This window comes from Halichondria panicea, chromosome 10 (genome assembly GCF_963675165.1).
Source record: "Halichondria panicea chromosome 10, odHalPani1.1, whole genome shotgun sequence".
Classification (NCBI taxonomy): domain Eukaryota; kingdom Metazoa; phylum Porifera; class Demospongiae; order Suberitida; family Halichondriidae; genus Halichondria; species Halichondria panicea.
In genome coordinates, this window is record NC_087386.1 from 5250362 (window position 1) to 5268778 (window position 18417).

Consider the following 18417-nt stretch of genomic DNA (forward strand, 5'->3'; position numbering starts at 1 on the left):
ATTTTGTTTCTTAAAATCCCATACACAATAATGTAGTTAACACAGGTTGCAACATTTCACTTGGTGTACGCAAAAAATGGTTATGTAAAACAATAAAAACTATAAACCAAACTACGTACGTCTACTATTTAATCCACTTTGCAATAGTGTCTCTCTCCAGTTTCCTCGCTGCAATGACAGCTGGTGGGTCCTTGGGGTTGGCCGATCTAGACGGGAGAATCATACTTATGATAGAATTTCAGTTTTTAGTTAGTTAGGGATAATTATAGGTGGCATTTTCAAAAGCGTGCACAACGTCACACTAGAAGTGTAAGTGTGTATTGTACATTACCTCAGGTCCAAGTGGTGAGCTCCTCCCTCAATCATAATGGCTACCAGACTGTCAGAGAGATTCTGTTGCACCTGAAGAAAGGAGAGAAAAAAATTAGTGGAAAATCTATAACACTCAAATTCATAGTCAGATGTTGCTGTACATACACGCTGGAATGCATCTTTATAACCTAAGTGGGATATTGATAGTTGCCAGGGACATTGCTAAGTAAAAACAGGATTTAGTGGACCAGTTGACAGTCATGTAGTTACAGGTGATCCAGTATAGCTATGTTCTTATCATGTGTGCATATTACACAAGGTAGAGAGAGCTAGAGAGAGAGAGAGCACTCACCCCACCCACACTCCACGGGTCCAGGTTACCATTGGAGAAGATGATGTTGGAGGCAGCCAGTATATCTGGAGGAACAGTAGGTGCATATAGTTGTAGTGAATCCATCAACGAAAGACTAGTTATCGAATGCATGGAAATTACGTATGCATGATCAACTAAATTCCACTTGCACACATTTAAAGCTTTCTAATGGCTGCATGTCTTGCTAGATGGTAAACTGCTACGTACTTAATGGTAACAGTTATAAATCAGAGGTTATAATAAGCTTCACTTTTCCCCCAGAATTGGGTGTCCATCCAGCCCTTCCGGTGTTTAGCTCCCCATGTTTTCTCGCAGTAAGCCGAGGGATCAAAAATGGTCGGGGGAAACATGTCTGTCATATTGTTTGTGTCACTGGGGAGGGACATCTCCGTGCACGCCTGAGTGGGTGGGAGGAGTGTGAAAATGCACCAACATTTTACATACAAAAAAAAAGACACACTAAACCGTGTAGCGAATCAAGCCCTCGCATTAAAATCACGTATTGTTAGCCCGAGCTAACTCTCTCACTCTCACACTGGAAGGTGTTCACCTTGGTGCAGGTGGTGATGCCTTCTCTACTATAAAACTGTTCTTTCCATCTATTTTCATATACGTCCAACTTTTTGCATACACGAAGAGTCTTTGCTAGATTGATGGATCTACACCCCCCCCCACACACACACACACACACCTGGTAGTCCCAGCTGGTGGCGGCGGGTCCTGTGCCACACCCAGTCGGGTCTGCACACTCAATAAACTGCGTCTCAATATCGTTACAGGGCAGCCGGCCAGCCGTCCCATTGTAGAACAAACCTGCAAGTGTAATATTAGATAATTGGAGAATACAATTGAATTACCATCAAGCAAAAGCATGATGTAAAATGGCAGCTAAAGAGGCCAGTATACGTCCCACCCCTATACACGTACCTGCGGCCTGGGCCAGTCCCTTCAGTCGGTCTGTTGCCGTTAGCAACAGATTACAGGAGTAGGACACAGGGTTGGCGGGGAGGGGGGCAAGAAAATTGGCCGGGTATGGATAGTCAACCATTGCCAGCTGAGTGAACGAGTTTCGTACCCAACCCTCGAGGTGGGCCACCTACATGTATACAAGTGTGACTTAATGAAATATTGCATACACGTACCTATCTACTTATAGGGTGATGATCTCATGCAGGCAACCAACTATAATTACGCTGTCTGTGACATTGCGATTACTAAGCAAAACCAGAAAAATTTCGCCAGAAAAAGGAAGGTTCGATATAACCTGGTCAATAAGGGCAGAGTATATACAGTGTAGGTAGACAATAAAACGATCATGTTGCACTGTACGTAAATTAAGTTATAAATCACTTACCCTGTCACTTTTGAGAGGTGTACACAGAGAGAAGGCATCAGTAATTTTCTGTAGCCCGGCATCTCCCTGTTTAGCCATGTCTGCTATCATGGTGTAGGCCTCACGAACAAAGACGGGGCACTGACTGTTAGCCTTGGCAAAATCCTGAAGGAAAAACAGTTATAGCACTCACATATGTAACAGGCTAAGTTTCTTAGGAAATCAAAAAGGCCTTTGACGATATACATTTCCTGTAAGAAATGATCATTGTGTGAATTATAGGTAACAGCAGGTCTGGAGTGGATTCATGCACTCCTGGTAACAGTTATACATTATGTCAGGAGTACTCCTGATACCAAAGGTTGTTATGCCTCGGTGCGCATGCGCAAGCGAGGTATATGGTAGTGTGTTTGTGTGTCTGTGTGTGTGTGTAGACTGCTACAGCTGCTTAAGGATGAATCAAGTGCAAGTAAGAGTTTCTATAGGCTTCTAGTCATGTTTACATTCGTGGATTTGGAAAATAATGCTTCATTCTCGAGTTATGCCTAGTTTTGCTTACTTGGAATGCCATTGCAGCCTTTTCAGAAGAGCACGTAGCCAAACTTGCTTACTGAGTGTTGCTACTCTACTTAGTAGTTAGCTCTGCACTAGAACGCTAGCTATTGGTAGCTGCAAGAGTGAGAAGAGAGCTGCAAGGCTTTGCTATTATGCAGCCATTAATTTTAGACTTGAACTTTTGGCATCGATCGTTTTTAACAACAATCATGGTCGATCATTACCCACTCTCAGAGTTTTTGCATGCAGCAAAATTAATCATGTGTAGATAAAAGCTATTAGTAGCTTTATGTTATGTAGCTTTGGCATCTCCACCGAGGCATCAGCACCTTCGGTGCTTTAATTTATTTATAGCTTAATTTATCTTATAACATGTAAGATTCCAACCTGATGAACTAACCTGTGTGGCCTTCTCAAAGAAGGCGGTCCTGGGTGTGATGCCACCTGCCACGATATAGATAGGTGCACTGGCGGCCAGAGCTCCGTCAACCACATTAGGGTACTTGAACCGGAACCATGCTGACAACATTCCACCATAGCTGGGAGAGAAAAGAAAAAAGTTGTTAAACCTTTCCGGGCTGCATTTAGGAGGGGAGGGGGGGGGGGAGTAATTTGTCCCACCTGGGCCTAGTTTTGCACCCCTTAGGATATAACAATACAAATGTTGCACTAGTTACTAGACTTCTGGAGACCAAGCGGAGACTAGAGCCGACTCTGTAACTAGAGTTTTGGTGATAAAAATTCAGAAAGATTGGAAGGAGGCCGTTCAGATGGTATGCTCACTTCTCAAATTTGTAATAGGCCATAATTTTCAATTTTCACGTGGGCTAGGGGTTTTTTTCAGAATCAGGCCTGCTTTTGAGCTAACTTGATGTATTCAAGCTTTTATTAGTCTATTCTTATGAGCTCAAAGTTCCGCATCCAGGATTTTGGGCCCGTGTGGATAGAGCTATCAAAGAGCTACAAAATGCATATTTAAAAAGTGAAACTAGACAATCCCAGCTAGTGTTATAGGCAATCAAAGTTAGTATACATGTACACTAGAGTCCCCTGTGTGTGTAATAATCACCTTCCTCCGAATGAGACGACCTTGTTGATCTTGTACTGCTCCTTCAGTGATTGCACGAGCACGGCAAAGTCAGCGAGAGCTTGCTCAGCTGACAAGTACTTGATGTTCTCTTTCGTGAAGGAGGCATTGCCAAATGGGAGGGACTTGCCATAGTAACGCTGCATAGAAGCATGTATATAATGAGTCATGTTTAAAAGTGTACATGTACCTCTCTCTATAGATAGCTATGAAACTGACAGTGCTCTTCCGATGTTCATATCATATCATTACCTATCATTACCTGCTTGGTTGTGAGACATAAAACAACATTGTATAGAAGTATTAAGTGTACATTTATGTTTTGTGAAATCTGTAGCTACACCGATTGACATAGGAGTGAGGAGATCGATACTAATGACAAATGGTTTTCGATAAAAACCATGATTTCGAAATTTCAAAAGAGTTAGTGGGAATCTTCAGACACAATAATAAATTAGCCATATCCCATACATGTACATCATTTCATTCTTACGTGCTCTGCAAAGACGAGCAGTGCTTTGAACTCCTGTGCCAGAGTGAAGATAAAACCAGAGTTGTCCATAAAGGACTCGATGGGACCTTCGTTACCAGTGTAGAAGAACAGGGGACCTCCACTCTGGAAGTATGTGTCTGTGCGTGCGGGAGTGACGGCAAATAGGTGTGAGTATGATATAAATGGCTGCATGTCCCTCACATCTGAACAACATTCAAGCTATAGACCAGCAGTTTAATGCTATACATACACAATGGGTCAAATAACTATAACTGCATGTGTAGTGATCAAGACGTACATGCAGCAAATGTACAAGTTATTATAAAGAGGAGTGGAGCCGATTTGTAGCACTGCTAAATATGGCTCGGAATTCATATTGAACTGTGTTGTTGAGAAATTGCATTCGAGTCAGTATAGCTGGTAATTTTTGTGGGGCAAAACATTCGTGGTTTTCTTGGTTGAAGCTCTGACCACAAATATTTTACTCACGAATGAAGCGACCCTGCCTACAATTACCTGCAGTGCAAGCAAGCAACAACCACGAAAATATTATCCATGTATCCACGAAGTGACTAAAATTAATATTGCTCAACCACGAATGTTTTTCCTCCCGAAAATTACCCGCTACACGGTAACACCTAGGTAATGTATTAAACGTAACAGGTCATACAGTAGCTGAAGCTTCACACTATCGATTTCTGTACACTAACCTGTAGTGAACAGTCTCTGCATCCATGTTTCATCATCAATGTAGTTTAAGTGTCCCACTGGCTGCTCAAAGTAAGTCTCTTTGGCAAGGCTGGAAAATTTGTTCTCTTGGAAAGACGCTTCGTACGGCGATGCATATGCAACAGCAAGAATGGCCAAAACCAAAAACAGCAGTTGCAGTTGACGGCCTGTCATGGTACGGTTGCTATGTTCTGCACAATAATAAACTTATAAAGATAGAACGACATGGCTACTCTAGATTTATAATACCTTGTTGTGAACAGAAGTATGTATTCAACTGGCTCAATAATGGATGACCTGGTTAAATGGCGCGGCACAGAGAAATCAGATTTATAATTTCTATCGATCTGCTGCAGATCTGCTGTGCTGTCATGAATATGGGCGGGGTTTCTGTATTGCCGCAGTTGGGAGGCTGGGTTTTAATTCGCAGATCTGCGCGTGCGCAGTGACACTGCAAAATTAATCATCAGTAAAAGAAATAAAGGGGGGCGTTCCCAACCTTCTCATGAAAAATTATGGCCGAATCTACAGCATTAACACTGAATGCTGCAAGTTCTCCACAGTTGATGGAGCATAGACTCACTGATGCTGAAAAGGTATTTCACATGATAGACAGAAACTCAATGATCAGTGCATTCTTCTAGTGCCTAGATGTATACTCTGTGTAAGTGTTGACCATGGCCATCCATAAACACACTTGGCATCATTTATTCATCACAGTATAGTGCCTAAACTCTACCCTGTCTGTGTGAGGTGTTTTATCTCATGTTATTGTTCTCTCCGCATGTACCACTCTCTACAACAGAAGGAGATCAGGGTATGTTGTGTTGCAATCACATTCTACCAAGCTGACATGTTTGCATGCTTGTGCTTTGAGCACTTGTTGTTAGGAGGTAGACTGTGTAAAGCAAGTGCACATACCGATATATAACTGCATGAATGTGACTATTCCTTAATTATGCCTCGAAGCGTACCCACACGAGGGATACGGTAAAGCTGACTGTGTGTGTGTGTGTGTGTGTGTGTCTGTTCCAGCTGTAACTGCTCAACAGTTGCAATGCGACAAAAACTAACAGCTTCTATAGGCTTCTAGCCACGTTTTCTTGGATTTTGATTCGTGGATTAGCAAACTAAAGCTTCTTTCTTGAGTTATGGCTATACTTAGACTCACATTGAAGGTTGTTGCAGTCTCTTCAGAATCTTTCATATAGCATCATCCGTTCGCACAAACTTTCTGTTCAACGTAATTGCCTTGCACTAAAGCACTAGCTAACAAGGGTCAGTTATTAAGCAGCTACCTAAGTACTTAATCTCTTTGCAGACACACCCTTTACTAATTATTCCTGTGTATGTAATGCGCATGCGCGCTCATCCCACATGTTAGAATCCATAATCCAGTGGCAACTTACTTCTTTTTCTTGAGGTCCTGGTATACCGGTAAGCCACAATGATATACCATATAGACTAGATAACAATAGATGCATGTACATAAGTCTGGTAACAATAGATACATGTACACAAGTCTTTTCTCTGCTTGTTTAATATATGCTATACTACTGTCTGTGCTTTATATACTCTGTGCCTTTGACAAAGGTTTGCTCCCACTATTTGGCTACAGGCCATTTAACAGTTGCTTCAGTATCGTTGAAGATTATTCATCAAGCCATCAGATAGGCTTCTGCCATTCAGCTCCTCTCCTATAATGACTGTGTGTAATTCAATTCTGTTAACAATTGCAATCACAATAATAACATATAATTATACCTCTTCACCTCTTCCAATAGCGAAAGCAAAACAACGACGAGAGGCATTAGCACAGCGCAGCTTGCACCACTCGTTGAGACAAGTAGAGTAAGCATCAATTTTCAAGCGACAATCCAATTTTTTGCATACACAAAATAACAGATAACAGTGATCAGGTATTATGCCTACCCTAATTGTAATCTGGTCGCTTTATTCGTGCACAGCGTAATCGACGTTTGCAACCTATTGCCGACTAGACTGTTGGGAAAATTTCTAAGCTTTACTATGACTTTGTAGAGAACTATGGTACCTGCCATGCCTCATTCAATGATGTTCAGAAGTGCTGCTGCATACAACGAAAGGTGCAAAAAGGCCCCGGAATGGTACTGAGTTAGCATGGATCCAGTTTTTGTGATAATAGCGTCATAGCAAAGCTTAGAAAAGTTTAGTCGGCAATAGGTTGCAAAGGGAAACATCAATTAGTTGAATGTTCAAACCACCAACTTTGAGCTAACATCAGGATTGTACTACTGTTGGAAATACAGCAAATGCCTAGTCAGACACCACTGCCCTCTACCAGAATCAAGCCTATATTCACAGTTTTGTTCTGACCTGTTGCACAACAGTATCATGAATATCATTCATTCTATGTGGGTGTTGGCCAATAGCGATGAATTTTATTTAAAGGTGTTGGCCACGTTCTCAGTCAATTCAACCATGTGCAAAGTTGAGTGGGTGTAATCTAGATTACCGACCTCCTTCGGTGCAATGGTAGAGGGCGGCGACGCCAGACTATAGTAAATATGCCTGGGTATATTATCAAAAATATACCTTACCTAGACAGGCGTTGCTGCCCTCGACCGTTGTACGGAAGGAGGATGGGACCCAAGCTTTATTCGTGGTAAAATATTCGTGGCCATGCAGAACTTCAACCATGAGAATCCCGAAAATTACCAGCTACTATTAGTGTCTCTCCAAAGCACTAAAAATGCGTTCCACTTGAAAATTGATTTGATCTACGTGTATAGTACCTGAAAGTATATGAATGAATTCTCTATCATGGTTAATTAAGTGTTCAGTCGGCACTAATGTTTTTTCCTTCTATTTCATGCATCTCCACCTCACCTTTGACTGACCCTCTGAAATAACAGCGTGTAAGTTAGTGTGTGTTGTCAGAGTTGTAATGTTTCTACTTTCCCATTATTACTCTTGTGTGCATAGTGTCATAGTGTTATGAATATTAATATAATTAGTATATGGTCATGCCCTCGTAATTATTCATTTGCTTCCCACACGATTCCCCTGTGGACTCTCTCTCTCTCTGGATCAACAGAATGTAAGTTGTGTTTGCACGTGCACTTATTATACTGTAGGTAGGAATTAATTGTTAATTTGCATACTGTAACTTGGTATAGCCGAGGCGCCCAAAATCTGTTATAAGCTGTGGTTTAAGTTAAATGGTACATTATCGTTTTTGTCTCTTCCCATGCATGCCTATTGGACCATGATTTGGACTACTGTAGGAGGTGAGCTTCTTGAGTATACTTAATGTCCACACACTATAAAATGGTTCAGCTGCAATGTGCTGGTTACCTAGCATCACTAGAGTGCATGTGTCCTTTGTTCTCTAGAGCTGGCCCTGGCCCTCTCCCTCAGTTACCCCAGGTGTAGGCACCGATTACGCATGCTCGAAATTTTTCCCAAATTTCCGACAATTTACATGTACCTAAAATTAGTGTGCCATCCAGATCCCACTTGTTGCATGCTATGTATAGTCAGTACCAGTGATCAACTTATTTTATGTCTTTATTTATTTATTTATATTTTTTATTGTAAATTAATCTCTTCCTTACATGTACCATTATTTTGATGTGTCTCAGGAAATACTGCAGGTATGTTGTGATTGTTCGTGTATGTCATGCTAGTGCTCGTTAATTAATTGTATTGTGCGACACAGCAAAAGAATAATCAAAGTTGTGCATGCATGTAAGATGCTTGTTGTACCGTTTATCGTCCCTTCCACTGGACCCACCCACACTGACCTTTCTATTATATGCCATTGCATGCATGCTAGTACTGAATATATACCTGTGTGTATACCGAGTCACTACCAGTGTTCATGACATTTTACTCTCTCCTTACATGTACCCTCTGTGGACTCATTACTCACAACAGTATGTGAGTTTATTGTTGATCACGATAATTATAGACTTACTTGTAATAATAATATACATGTACTATGCTGCATGAAGACAGAAATCTGTGAAGCCAAACTTTCTATTAGTACGTGTACATGTATAATGCTCTTGAAATGTTATGCTGTTACAGATGTGCAATAATTGATGTATATGTGTGTTTTCATTGTGTATTTAAACGTGTTTATTTTTCTACATGTTCGTTTCCTCCTATACTAACAACAGAATGTAAGTTTCAATGTGCAGACATATATATCAATGCACTCACTGCTCTCCCCCTCTCTTTGTTTCCATGTGTGTCTGGCGCTGGTGTTGTCAATTGACTAAACAGAAGGTGAGCAGGGCACTGCACTATAGCTAACTTGTGACTATAATATACTTGTGTCTGAGTTGGCATGAGTACATGGTATGCATTTGTCGACAAATGCTTAACTATCAACAATACTTAACTATCAACATGTCGTGACATATAAAGTGTACAGGTTTGTGATTTATATTCTTTCTCTCTCCATAAATTTCCGCGGTTGCTGAATATCTGGAACGATAGGAAGTGAGTCAAACAATGTTGGTGTACACCTCATGTGCATTCAGTTTGTACATGCCCTATGCACTGATTGCTCTTATATTGAGACAACTCCATATATATTAGTGACCACAAAACACAGTTTGACTCACTGTTGTCTTGTTCATCTTGTCCAGAGTAAGGCTGAGTATAAGAGTGACCTGAAGAGTCATGAGACGGTAAGTGTGTTGAATTGACAGCTGCACACTATTATACTCTCGTGCTAAGAGTGGTACGCGTATAGTCTAGCAGAACGACAATGTGTGTACATGTACTGTCCATTGTATGATGAGAATAGTTGCTCTTTGTAAGTCCACTTGGCGATTTCGTGAAATTAAGGTGACAAACGCCAATGTTTTAGCTTGATACTCAGATCAATAATACCATGCAGCATGACTACAAATTAAAAATTGCAAACCCCATTCGCCAAATCTTGCTAAATTTACCCGCTATACGGTAGGTTAGTAGTTGCTGACCTTTGTACAATTTTATACATGTGCATGCAATGGGGATTAGCTTTATGTTCTATATTTTGTGGAATGTTCATTCAGTCGTCTATTTTTACTCCCTTAGAGAATTGCTGCCCTCCAACAGAGACTGTCTGGTGACATCACTGACCACGACCAGAAACAACTGAAGAGAGAGCTGGAGGAGGTGGAAGGGAAGATCAAGAACTGTGTCACAGAGATAAAATGGCATAAGAGCGTGATACATGACTTGGAGAATAAGATTGCTAAGACACAAGGAGAAGCAGAAGAGAGAGTACGACAGAGAAAAGAAGGTGAGGGGAGCATAGAACTTATGTACAGTGAGCGTTCATGGACATATTGTACATGTTATAGGGGAATAGTCTTTCTGCTTGAGAAAGTAGTTGCAATTACTCGTACCTTACATATAGCAGGGGCGTAGCTACCATTGTTTCCTGGTTGCCCAGAAACCCCCCCCCCCCGGAGCTGCTGAGAAAATTGGGCAGGGCTCCCCAATAATTGAAATGAAGCAGCCATGCCCATCTTTTCATGCACGTGGCTGCAAATTATATGTCAATCATCAGAGATAGCACCGTGAATCGTTTCACTTTGGCTAGCTTGGTCTCAGCTAGCTAGCTAGCTACCTCAAACAAAAAAGACCAAGACTTAAGTTCTAGTATCAATCCTGCATGCTCCAGTATTCTCAGACTCAGCTCTAAGCACAACTTTATTCGATATTCAGGAAGGACAAGTTTAGAACAATCTTAGCCACATGAAACCTCTCAGGTAAATGTAATGGTGCTCAGCTAGACTAGCAATACACAATTGACACCTGCCTTTAGAATGTCTATAGCTAGCTAGACTAGCTAGCTAGCTTCTCACAAACATGTAAAAAAAGTCATTACGAACAATGAGCAGTAGGTGTAACCAGTAGGTGTGCCCCAATCAATAGGGTGTGGTACCGAAAGTGGGCGTGGTCAAAAATTCCGCGGCGCGGTAACCCCTGTGTCAAAAGTCTGGCTACGCCCCTGTGTAGTGTTTTATTATAGTAGATTATTGTACGTACAGCTGTTGTGTCCTTAATATTGTGTTTGTGGCCCTTTGAGACACTGCACACTAACTTATACTTAGTTACACAGCCTTAGCTATATATCATAGGTACTATAGCATGAAAAATCACTCGGTGTAACCTCTATAGCTACTTCACGACAATCAATTTCTTGTGAAAAATTCCCATCAGGTGGCATATGTTTGTTTAAAAGTACTGGAGGGGTCTTTGGGAGGACACAATAACTTCGTAGGTCGAAACATGGATGGCATGGGATGGGCCACTACGTATACTTCAATGTATAGAAGCATCACGTGAACCACTTCTGTCCCCTTCTTCTACTACTTTATAATTATGATCAGAAAACAATCAAACTTTTCCTATGCCTTTTCTTACTATCTAGGCAACCGACTAGCTACTGTATGTTTGGTTAGTGAGGCGTACTATAGAATATCCCTCTACTGTGCATGTGTTTTACTGCATGTGTACTTATAGTGACATCATCCGTAGCATATTCTTGCACATAATAATCACATTATTCCCTGTCGTTGGTGGGTAACATCATAGTCCATCTTGTCACCTAGTATTGCATAGTTGACATTCCTAACACCACCACATACACACATCCTGTAGAATCGAAGCGATTATTTGATGAGGCAATGAAGCACGGACACGTCTCAGTTAACATTGTCAACATGCTCATGTTTGGACCGGCGGGAACAGGGAAGACCAATCTCAAGCACCTGCTAACTGACAAGCCCCCTCCACTACAGCGAGACAGTACCTCGTGTATGGAAAAGCCAGTACGCATTCGACCTGTGTCCAACTCGAAATTCAAGACAACTGGAAGAGGCTGGGTAGAGATGTCTCAGCCAAAGTTGCTCGATCTACTAGCTCAAATCATTGCCAAGTTACCAAAAGAAAGCACCGATCGATCCACGGCATTAAATGTTGCCGAAAGCTTGAAGAAGATGACCACAACCAAGCCAATTTCTGGTCCTAATGAGCACTTTTCTGATTTTTCAGATGCTGATTCCAGTTCAATCCAATCAAGTAACGATTCTGCTAGAATATTTGACGAAGCCATCGATGAAGTGATAGCAAGTGTAGTGAGTGGTGTGGCAGAAAAGCTGAAGCCAGCCACACAGGAAACTGACCAACTGTCGAGCAGTGACCAGCAAGAAGGAGAACTATTCGATTCTAACTGGGTGTACATTACCGACTGCGGTGGACAGCCTCAATTCCACGACATCAGCCCTCTCTTCATCAAGCACATTTCGGTGGCGTTGATAGTCCTGCGTTTGATTGACGAACTCTCCAGTTTCCCTTCTGATGAGTACTACAAGGATGGACGGCTTGTGGGTAGTCCTCACACATCTCACATGACCCTCGGGGAGACAATTCAGAGTCTTATTCGATCGATTGAGTCCCATACCTCACACGACAATAAACCAAAGATGATTTTTGTGGGCACATTCTTGGATCAGCTGGAGGAGAGCTCAGATACACTTATCAAGAGGAATAAAGAGATTCTCAACATGCTGCCACCCGATATCCAGAAGCTATTGGTGTACAACGATCTTGGAATGAACAATCTGATTTTTGGCGTTAACACAATCAGCCGAAATGACGATTCACTGGCCACTGCCGATGGGATAGGATTTGCTGTTGAGCATTCTATTTCGCTACAAGTCGAAGTACCCATCTGGTGGTCCTTCTTGGATTCACTTCTCCAGGGTTTATCTTCCAGTCTCAAGCGAGGTGTACTAAGCAAGCAAGAATGTCTTAAATTAGCCGCTCGATTTGGTTATGTACGCGAAGATCTTGAAGCTGCTCTAGTCTTCTTTGACGATGTGTGTATAGTGCACTACTATCCCTCCATTCTCCCCAACACAGTGTTTGTGGATGCCCAGATTCCACTAGATAAGATCACCGAGCTCTCACAGCACGCCATCTCCCTGAGGACGGCTGAAGTCAAATCACCTTCTACTCTAAGCACAGGTGTGATCGATGCCAAATGGAAGATGCTTCGAGATGAGGGCATAATCACTTTGGAATTTCTACGACGTTTCGAGAAACATTACGTTGACGACCTCTTTTCTCCCGAAGATCTGCTATTGATAATGAAAAAACTTCTTGTGATTGCTCCGATTCCTCTAGTGGAGTCCCCTACCCAAGCCAAGTTCTTCATGCCATCTTTACTCAAATCGATCCAACCTACTGAGCTAGACGAAATTCGTTCCTCCTTCAAAATATCACCCTTTGCTGTCTACTTTCGTAGTGGGTGTATTCGCTCTGGAGTCTTTTGCTGTCTAATTGTGGACGTGATCAAGCAGGTGGGCTGGCAAGTTTTACTTGCAGGGAAACCAATTTTGTTAGCTAAAAATTGTATCCAGCTAAGAGTTCCCAAGCTCCCGTGTACTGTAACTCTGATCGACTCCTTCTCGTATATCGAAATTTACATCAACATCCCTCTTTCTTATCGCAATGAAGTATGCCCTACGATTCGCAATGAAATTTTGAACAGCATAAAATTATCCTGTACAGAGTTGCATTACAACAACGACATACCCGAGATAGGTATCTTTTGCCCATGCACGAAAAGCACTGGCAAATTGCACCTTGCTGGTTTGAGCAAACGGAAGGACTATTGGATATGCTCCCAAGCAGATGAGTGGGGAGAGCTCAGTGACAAAGATAGAATCTGGCTGGACAATAACGAAGGTTCTGGTGAGTACAGTGGTTAATAAAATTGAAATTAACTTTCTCAATTAGGTGTATCCTCTTCTGCTACGGGAGATATGTGCAGTACAAAGAGTGCTCAGCAGCAACAATCTGGTAAGCATAAATACTGTATATGTATGTATGATTTCAAGGGTATAAATTTTCGCGGAAATACCGTTAGAATGGTTTTCGCGGAATAGCTCCCTGTTTTGCAGCATGCATGCATGTGATAATAAATTTGTGGGTATAAATGTTTGCGGTACATGCTTAATCAGCGAAAACCACAAACATTTAATAATTATACCCGTTATACGGTAGCTCTATTCTGATTAATTACCGCATCAGAAAATTTGCCAGGTATTATATTTGGTAAATGAACTGGCTTGGCCATTTTTTACTTTGGCGTCTCAAGCGTGGCTACTGCTGCAATGATGTTGTGTCCACTGGAAAACTTTTGCGATCTTTGGTCCAAATTAAAACACCCACCAAATATTCCAGTTATAATTCGTAATTTTAATTTAGGATTGAATTTCATATTTTTCCTTCAGATAAATTGCAATCATCTTCTGTAATGGAAGATGTGTGCAGGAAGACTGGAGTGACTGATCAACAGCTTGATCAAGAAATCCCCAACAGTGATATCATATTAGTAGCAGAAAAATTCCAAGCAACTCCTAACCTGCTCGATCGACTCAACCTCACCCCAGCCGACCTCGGTGATGTAACTGATGTCAGAATTCGTTACGGCAATCAAGCTGGAGTGGCCCACGCATTGAGAGTGTGGCAAAGAGTAAATCCTTCCAGAGCTACCTTCAGGGCCTTGGTGGAAATTGCCATAGGACTGAGAAGAGGAGACACTGCTACAGACATTTGTAAATTCATTGTAGAGAATACGAATTTAACTGACCAAAACTGACTGAAATTAACATTAATTAACGTTTGATACTATTTTGTGTGTCTGTGTAATGTGTACAATGTATGCTTTTTTCGTCTCTGAAAAGTTGAACTGAGCATGTGCAGCATGAGCTAAAAATTGTATCCCGCTAAGAAAGCTCCCGTGTGCCGTAACTCTGATTGATTTCTTCTCATATATCGAAATTACATCAACATCCCTCTTTCTTATCGCAAAGAGGAATGCCCTAAGATTCACAATACAACGAACAGCATAAAATTATCCTGTACAATATTGCATTACAACAACGACACACCCACATCCGAGATAGGTATCTTTTGCCCAGCCTTTTCATGTGATAAGAAATTCGTGGGTATAAATGTTTGTGGTACGTGCTTAATCAGCGAAAACCACAAACATAATTATACCCTCGAAATAATTATATCATCCTCCACGCCTCCACGCCCATCTAATCAGTAGATGCACATGATGCTGAGTTTACACAACTGCGGTTTCACACCCCAAGAATATCTTGGGGTGTCTGCACGAACTTAACTGTTCATTACAAGTTCACCCGACCCAATACGAAGTTGGGGAGGGCGTGGCTAGACTACAATGGACTTTTGGCATCTATCCGTTAAATAACCAAACGCTGCAGACGAGAAACAACGGTTAGTTCTACTTAGACGGGCGAGGACGGGGACCAAGCCTATCTACAGTTTTTGTTCTGGAACTCATTATGTGTAAGTGGGTATTAGCAAATAGCGATGAACATCAAAATGGGTGTTGGCCACGCCTCTCAGTCAATCTAGCATGTGCAAAATTCACACGTGGTAAAGCTAAGTGGGTGTGATCAATTCACTTGAAATACTGCAATCTGATTGGAGCCGGTGGAATATTCCACTGGCAGAACAAAACTGCAGATAAACTTGGGTCCCGTTCTCCTTCCGTACAGTCAAGGGCGGCAACACCCATCTAAAATCTACTGACATCTTTCCCTGCATTTCAATGTGTTATTGAGGGGGGGGGAGGGATCACTAGAGCTATGCTAGAACCCAATGTCAGTGTCCGGGGGGGGTTAATGACCGGATCCAGTGACCCCCGCATAACTGTAATGCAAATGTAATATATCATATAATTATTATGATATTCTATATAGTCAAAGTACCGCTTCTATATGCACTCGAAAGTGTTTGATCAAAGCAAAACATGCCGAGAGGCAGCACAACAACATTGTATGGGTAATGTAGTGAATGATTGTGTCTATGCAAACAGCTGTACATGTGTGCGAAGCATGGATTGAATCAAGTATACAAATAAGTGATGTCTGTAGTGAGGGGGCAGTTGGTGTGTCTTGAATGTGCTCTAATGAGTTTGGCATTGTAGCCAGACCCATAGCTTCCCTCGGCCACATTCATCAGCTCATCTCTGCTCACTATGACACGCAGACACAGCTCCTCTAGACTAGCCAGACCTGTAAAGGGAAATATAGGTGTGCACGAACAATTATAATGACACACACCAACAGTAACCATGCAGCATGTTGGTTGTCCTGTTGAAAGTACAGTGTGAATTGCACTACACAAACCAACTGAGCAGCACATGCGATTTTATGGTCCCCCTAAAATGGACAGAAGAGACAGTATTGAAGATGAAAGGCACCCCTTGCATGCAATAGTAAGCTATACACAAGCATTTTGGCACTGTGTGTACTAAAGAGACTGTGGTGGAATTCAACACTGTACTGCCATGTAGGACAACCAACTTTTAATTGTCTGTGCAAACTTACCAAAGTGGAGTATTGTGAGGTTGGCTACGTTGTCCCTATGAAACATGTCAGTGATTGGGTACTTGTACACGTTCCCTCCAAAGATAACAAGCTCACAGCTGGTAGTTTTGTTTGAGTAGACTGCCTTGGCAATGTGCCACGAGCGAGGCTCCACACCAATCTTCAACTACATGCAGAGGGAGATGGTTTGATTAACCCAATTGCAATCATAGACAAAAAGTTGCACATATACTGTACACTCACCTTTTTCCAGACTAAGGGATTTGGGTTGTCAAAGTTAAACTCGAGCAGCCAGGTCTCTGGTGAGATGTGCAGTTTACTACTCTTGCCCCAGAGGAGTACCATCCTCGGCTGCAGGATTTGACCACACATCTTCTGCCACACGTTTTCAGGATCAACTAGAGACGTGAGGGTGGAGAACCGGGTGGCTATCGGCCACGGCTCCTCTGGGTCGTCTGGCTTGTATGGACCACTCCATTTCTGGCGTGGGAAATAATTATTATAAGCAGTAGACTACTTTCAATATGGTGTGTACAAGCTTCTCGTGTTTGTGGCTAACCCCAAAACTATGAAGGACTTCCTAGGATGCCTTACCCTGCTATCAAAGTCAAATATGTAGCATGTGTTGGAGTACACGAGTGCAGAGCCATTTCCCCCAAACAGGACAGCTCGATGACTGTCAAACTTGGAGAATGCATGAGATCCTAGCGGATCAGGTCGGAATGCGTCTTTGTCCAATGGGGCCTCCCATTCACCTACAACAGCAAAGACAAACTAATTTGTACAATGCTGCAGGTTAATAATTTCTGACCTCAGGCATTATTACAAGCACCCATGCTTTTCTTGATACGAAAGCACTCACTGATCTAAACGCATCTTAGATAGGCTAGGGCTACAAAGTGAAAATGCACAATCCTAACTCAAGTCATAAATCAAAGTCAATTCACTCACTTGTGTTAATGTCAAACTCCAGGTACTCGCTGGTCCATCCATAGTCACGTTCAATTTCGTCCTCCACGTAGGCGAGATACTTGGCCCCTGGGTCCTGAGGTTGCAGGGGATTCCCTACCTTACGACTGGCCCTCCCCACTCCTCCAAACACGCACATCCGATCCTTGTGGATGATTACTCCACTCAGGTAACGCTCCCTTGGCTTTACTTCAGGCATCACCTCCACTTTTTCCCACACCCACTCTCTGTCAGGGGACACTTTGTAAACCTCGTTGTCAAATTGAAAGTATTTTTTAAACCCACTGAACAGGATGATGTTACGTGAGGGGTGATGAACACTAAGGGAGGAGCCAAGGCCAAGAGTGGGGTACTCTCCGCTGGTCGACTGCCGAAACCACTTGTTTGTGGTGAGGTCTAAAACGTCAAACGGATGATTCTTATCGTTTGAACGAGGGAGGGAGACAGGGACAGGGACAGGGAGGTTAACATTAATGTCTTCTTTGTCCGAGTCATCATTATCAGAATTGGAGCTGGAGTCACTGTCCTCAACGGGCTTCAAGATGCGGACGTCTGCAGTATTGCCTCCCCACACATACAGCTTGTTTTCAAAGATTACTCCACAGCCTCCATTCCTCTGATCAATCTCTTCAGTTGGAACATAGATTGGAACCGTGATCATTGGAGCTACTCGAACTCTCTCCATCCTGACGGTCTTGCAATCTCGCAAGCCACCGAAGCCAGACGTTTCATGCAGGTCTGTCTGCTTGGATATCCCATGCGAAAATAGCAGACAAGATTCTCGGATTCGTTTGGACTTTCCCTGGGAAGATCCCTCATTCATTCTGTGGTGTTTGTACCTATTAAGCGGTTCAAACCACAAGAATGAAGGAGTGTCGCGGTATAGATTCCTGCATAGGAAAAGTTTTATGCATCTAGATCTAAAGTACATTCTCTTGATACTGATTAGTTTTGCACTGTAGTCTACATTTGTAGATCTATTAATTATAGAGCCAAAAAATAGTTCTGCTGAAATTCCCAGTCAGGCTGCTTTGGAGGATGATGACCCCCATCCCAAGACACAAGGCATTTCACACGAACAAGTTCTTTTTGACAGTGGAGACTCATTTAAGAGGTATATGAAGAATCATGTCGAAATAGTTATTC

The 18417-nt window shown here is 42.3% G+C and overlaps 3 protein-coding genes across 4 annotated transcripts; 1 reads left to right on the forward strand and 2 right to left on the reverse strand.

Moving 5' to 3' along the window:
* Positions 1-40: 40 nt before the first annotated feature.
* Positions 41-5268, reverse strand: LOC135342685 (dipeptidyl peptidase 2-like). Its single transcript, XM_064539492.1, has 12 exons — positions 5132-5268; positions 4864-5073; positions 4154-4290; positions 3643-3800; positions 2974-3112; positions 2040-2183; positions 1613-1781; positions 1377-1498; positions 936-1083; positions 665-729; positions 332-402; positions 41-206 (listed from the first exon to the last, which is right to left on the reverse strand). Exons 2-12 carry the CDS (start codon positions 5054-5056, stop codon positions 125-127), a joined length of 1428 nt encoding a protein of 475 aa, XP_064395562.1. The 5' UTR covers positions 5057-5073; positions 5132-5268; the 3' UTR covers positions 41-124.
* A 3994-nt stretch (positions 5269-9262) lies between these two features.
* LOC135342606 (uncharacterized) lies at positions 9263-14621 on the forward strand (the record flags this gene model as incomplete). The annotated part of the gene is given in 6 exon segments (XM_064539386.1): positions 9263-9370; positions 9520-9561; positions 9956-10163; positions 11531-13627; positions 13673-13735; positions 14170-14621. Coding segments are annotated over 3 exon segments (2502 nt in total). The 3' UTR covers positions 14538-14621.
* Positions 14622-15680: 1059 nt separating this feature from the next.
* On the reverse strand, positions 15681-18090 carry LOC135342660 (kelch domain-containing protein 1-like). Of its 2 annotated transcripts, XR_010396893.1 has the most exons (6): positions 17254-18090; positions 16897-17057; positions 16546-16782; positions 16303-16468; positions 16036-16134; positions 15847-15987 (listed from the first exon to the last, which is right to left on the reverse strand). XR_010396893.1 is itself a non-coding variant. In XM_064539457.1 (5 exons), the coding sequence occupies exons 1-5, from the start codon at positions 17954-17956 to the stop codon at positions 15818-15820; spliced, it is 1437 nt and encodes a 478-aa protein (XP_064395527.1). In that variant the 5' UTR covers positions 17957-18090; the 3' UTR covers positions 15681-15817. The 2 variants fall into 2 exon arrangements, 1 of the variants encoding a protein (XP_064395527.1); XM_064539457.1 differs by lacking the exon at positions 16036-16134 and having other exon boundaries at positions 15681-15987.
* Positions 18091-18417: the final 327 nt, after the last annotated feature.